General features: G+C 43.3%; 1 protein-coding gene across 1 annotated transcript; it reads left to right on the top strand.

The window, feature by feature from the left end:
- The first annotated feature begins 2493 nt into the window (after window positions 1–2493).
- On the top strand, window positions 2494–3936 carry LOC138905809 (uncharacterized). The gene is made up of 2 exons (XM_070194326.1): window positions 2494–2964; window positions 3757–3936. Exons 1-2 carry the CDS (start codon window positions 2494–2496, stop codon window positions 3934–3936), a joined length of 651 nt encoding a protein of 216 aa, XP_070050427.1.
- Window positions 3937–4439: the final 503 nt, after the last annotated feature.

The raw sequence follows: 4439 nt of genomic DNA, 5'->3' as shown, positions 1-4439 counted from the left end.
GATCCGAAGAACCCGAAGAGAAAGGTTCAGCCGACTACTACCGTAGGTCAGTCTGATGAGCCTTCGGTGGTAGCTGCAGAGTCAGCAGATATGCCCTCCACCTCAGTAGAGCCTTCTGCCAGTGCAGCTACCATGCCTCTATCTTCAGCCTTAATTCCTCCCTCCTTGGCTTTGAAGCCGGTGTCTATGCCTTCTTCCCCACTATCTGCGCTGCGAGTCTCCCAGACTTTGGCGAGCCTCAACAACTGGATGCAGATAGCTACTGCAAAGCTATCTGACATATCCAGTCATATTGCAGCACAATCATCTATGTCGACACCCCAGATTCCTCCCACAGTCGAAGAAACTTTGAAGAAGATCCTGGACAACCAGAAAACTATCATGGCCACTCTGGTACAACATGGGTTCGTGATTGAAGAATTGGCCAAAGAAGTAAAGAAGATGCGGAAGTTAAAGGCTTCGAAGAAATCAGTGGATAAAATCCGGCGATAGGTCACCAAGCTTGCAGTAGCCGGAGACATTCCATTTGACACGTTGATAGACCCACATCACCCACGCCCAGATCGCACAGAACCCACCGCAGTAGCTGGACAATCTGAGGAGCCAGACCTTGCTACTGACACTGTTGAGGCAGTCCATTAGATGTTCACCAACCCAGCTACTCCCGGACATGAGGATGATGAGATCCAATTGGAGACTGAGGTCGGTGCCACTGCTGGGGAAACAAAGATGGCGACAGAGTCATAGGGAGTTTTCTTCACTCTCACCCTTCTTATACTCTTATTTTGTTAAGCATTGGGGACAATGCTTATTTTTATTCGGGAGAGGGGGTGGAGTTTCTTTGATATTTTGATGATTCTGATTCTGTATTTTGATAACTATGACGCATTTGTCCTGTAATTAACTTATTACTATTTTCTTCTTCTTTCTTATTATGTATATATTCTCACTATTCCCTCATTATGTATATTTGTCTAGCTTTCAATAGTTTTTTGTTTTATAGCTTCTTTATCTTCATGTTTGTCTTCTTTTATAGCTCTAGTTAGTGACCTTTTGACTCTTATGTTGACTTAGGCAATCATCGAGTGGTTTCGTCGATCCATAGTGATTTTCAATCTTGAATATGGTCGTTGTGGGCCCTCAACTCTATCCTTTTTAACAATCCAGCTGTGAGGGGTGAGATGTTGTTGTTGCAAGTCCAAGTACCCATGCGAATGGTCTAGAACTTGCCCCTAATGTGTTTCTAGGCAAAATTTTAAGTTTTGCTTGGCTTGAGAAATGATTGTAGGCTCTCCTTTTCCCACTTGAAATTTTCCATGGCCCACCAATGTTGTTATCCCTAGTCAACCCATTTTAGCCTAAAACCTTTCTCATTGGATAACCATGTTACAAGCCTTTACCCGTTTTGTCATGACCCTCTCTTGGCACCCGAGCTTTCCTTAATACTCTTGTGAAACAATTGGATAAAAACATAAGTTTGGGAGAGAGGCGAGGAGTTTAAAAAGGTATCAAGGCACAAAAGAGAAGAAATGAAGAGAAGGAAAGTGCAAGAACAATATTAGCAAAGTGGTAGTGATTACAATCAAGACGATTCTTATGATGATCAAAGTGAGGAAGTGTTATATGCCATTAACTACCAAGGTCAACGGAGCAATGCTCCAAATCAACAATGGAGATCGCAAGGGAACAATCAAAATTGAGGCAACCAAGGCCAAGGGAATTGGAACAATGGTAACAACAACAACTCGAACAATTAGGGGAACAACAATAACAATCAGGGCGGCAATGGAAACCAAGGGGGTTGGAATAATAATAATCAAGGAAGCCAGGGTCGGGCTTTCAAAGGCCCCCGATGTATCAATAACCCAACAATCTGCCTCCATATTCGTCTCAAGGGAAAAGTTCTTCAAACAATGAGATGGAGCGAATAGAGAGTATGTTCAAACAAATGATGGAAAAGAATGCTGACTCCGATGCCCAAATAGCCTCCCATACTACCTCTATTCGCAACTTGGAAGTACAAATGGGTCAAATTTCTCAAGCATTGATTACTCGCCCTAAGGGGGCACTACCAAGTGATATGGTAGTAAACCCGAAGGGTGGGAACAATACAGGCCATGCTATGGTGGTGACCACAAAAAGCTGTAGAGGTGGAGATACAAGTACCTCTAATCAAAGAAGATTGTGAGTGATGATGTTGTGTTGCAAGAAGATGATGAGATTCAATCCAATGATGAGAATGTGAATGATGAAGTGAGGATCGATATTGATGACAACATGGAGGAGACTCAAAATGATGTGAACCCGTCTAGGGAACACGTGATAGACATACCGGAAATGGTAGTGCCTAAAGCCAAGGCCCCTTTGCCAAGGCCTCCTCCATCGTATCCTCAAAGGCTTGCAAAGAAAAATAATGAAAACCAATTCAAGACGTTTATTGAGATGATGAAAAGTTTGTCAATCAATGTGCCCTTGGTGGAAGCTCTCGAATAAATGCCGGGATATGCCAAGTTCATGAATGACTTGATAACTAAGAAGAGATCTATGAATTGTGAGACCATTAAAATGACTCATCAAGTGAGTGCCATTTTGCACTCGATGGCTCCAAAGCTTAAAGATCCCAGTGCCTTTACAATTCCATGCACCATTGGTAGCGCCTATTTTGCAAAAGCCTTATGTGATTTGGGAGCAAGTATTAATTTGATGCCATATTCCGTGTTCAAGACATTAGGTATTAGTCAACCAAGATCTACTTCCATGAGATTACAAATGGCGGACCGGACAATGAAAAGGCCGCTTGGTATTATTGATGTTCTAGTCCAGGTTGACAAGTTTATTTTGCCTGCTGATTTTGTGATTCTCGACTGCGAAGTCGACTATGAGTTGCCTATAATATTGGGGAGACCTTTCCTAGCAACAGGGAAGGCATTGGTTGATGTGGAAGCAGGGGAGCTCACCTTCCGAGTGGGCGATGAAAAAGGTATATTCCACGTGTGCAAATCAATGAGGCAACCAAATAGCAATGAAGTTTGCTCTTTTGTGGATCTTGTGATGGAGGTGATAGTTGATGACACGAGTAACATGATCAATGTGGAAGACCCTTTGGAAGCTGTGTTGTTAAACCATGAGGATGATGAAAAGGAAGGCTTGGTTGAATGTGTAAATGCATTGCAAGGAATGGGATCCTACTCATATGGGCCCCGTAAACTTTCCTTGGACTTGGAAAACCGGAAGACTCCACCAACAAAGCCATCAATCGATAAGCCACCAACATTGGAGTTGAAGCCTTTGACTTCACACCTCAGGCGTGAATTCTTAGGCCCTTATTCCACATTACCTGTTATTCTTTCTGCTTGCCTAACTAACGTGCAAGTAGACTCCACCCTTGCGGTGCTTCAAATAAGGAAAAAGGCAATTGGATGGACTTTGGCTGACATTTGGGGTATTAGCCCCGCCTTTTGCATACACAAAATTATACTAGAGTATGATGCCAAACCCTCTGTGGAACATCAAAGGAGGTTGAACGAGGCTATGCAAGAAGTCGTTAAGAAGGAAACCCTATTTCGGATAGTTCATGGACTTCACCGGTATAATGTGTGCCGAAGAAGGGGGGTATGACTGGGGTCACAAATGAGAAAAATGAGTTGATCCCCACTCGTACTGTCACCGGATGGACGGTATGTATGGACTACAGAAAGATGAACAAAGTGGCCCGCAAAGACCATTTTCCATTGCCCTTTCTTGATCAAATGTTAGACAGACTTGCCGGGCATGCCTACTATTGCTTTTTGGATGGGTACTCAGGGTACAACCAGATTCTCATTGCACCAGAAGAGCAAGAGAAAACCACCTTCACATGTCCGTATGGCACATTTGCATTCTCACGGATGCCGTTTGGCTTGTGTAATGCATCGGCTACCTTTCAGCGGTGTATGATGGCAATATTTACGGATATGTTGGAGGACTTCCTCGAAGTGTTCATGGATGATTTTAGTGTTGTGGGGGACTCATTTGAAGAATTCTTGGATAATCTTGACAAAGTGTTGGCCCGATGTGAAGAGACCAACCTAGTGCTTAATTGGGAAATATGCCACTTTATGGTCGAGGAGGGCATTGTCCTCGGCCATAAGATCTCAAAGAACGGTATTGAAGTAGACAAAGTGAAGATTGAAGTTATTTCAAAACTCCCTCCTCCTACTTCTGTCAAGGGAGTTAGGAGTTTTCTTGTGCACACGGGGGTTCTACCGAAGGTTCATCAAGGATTTCTCAATAGTGGTGAACCCCTTGTGCAAGCTGCTAGAAAAGGATGCAAAATTTGTGTTCAATGAAGATTGCATGAAAGCTTTTGAGCTTCTCAAGTATAAATTGAAAACCACTCCCATCATTACCGCACCCAATTAGAGCTTACTATTTGAGCTCATGTGTGATGCTAGTGACGT

Source organism: Nicotiana tomentosiformis, chromosome 2 (genome assembly GCF_000390325.3).
Source record: "Nicotiana tomentosiformis chromosome 2, ASM39032v3, whole genome shotgun sequence".
In the NCBI taxonomy this organism is placed as follows: Eukaryota; Viridiplantae; Streptophyta; class Magnoliopsida; order Solanales; family Solanaceae; genus Nicotiana; species Nicotiana tomentosiformis.
Note: the sequence above shows the minus strand (reverse complement) of the source record. Positions and strands in the feature narration are given on the sequence as shown.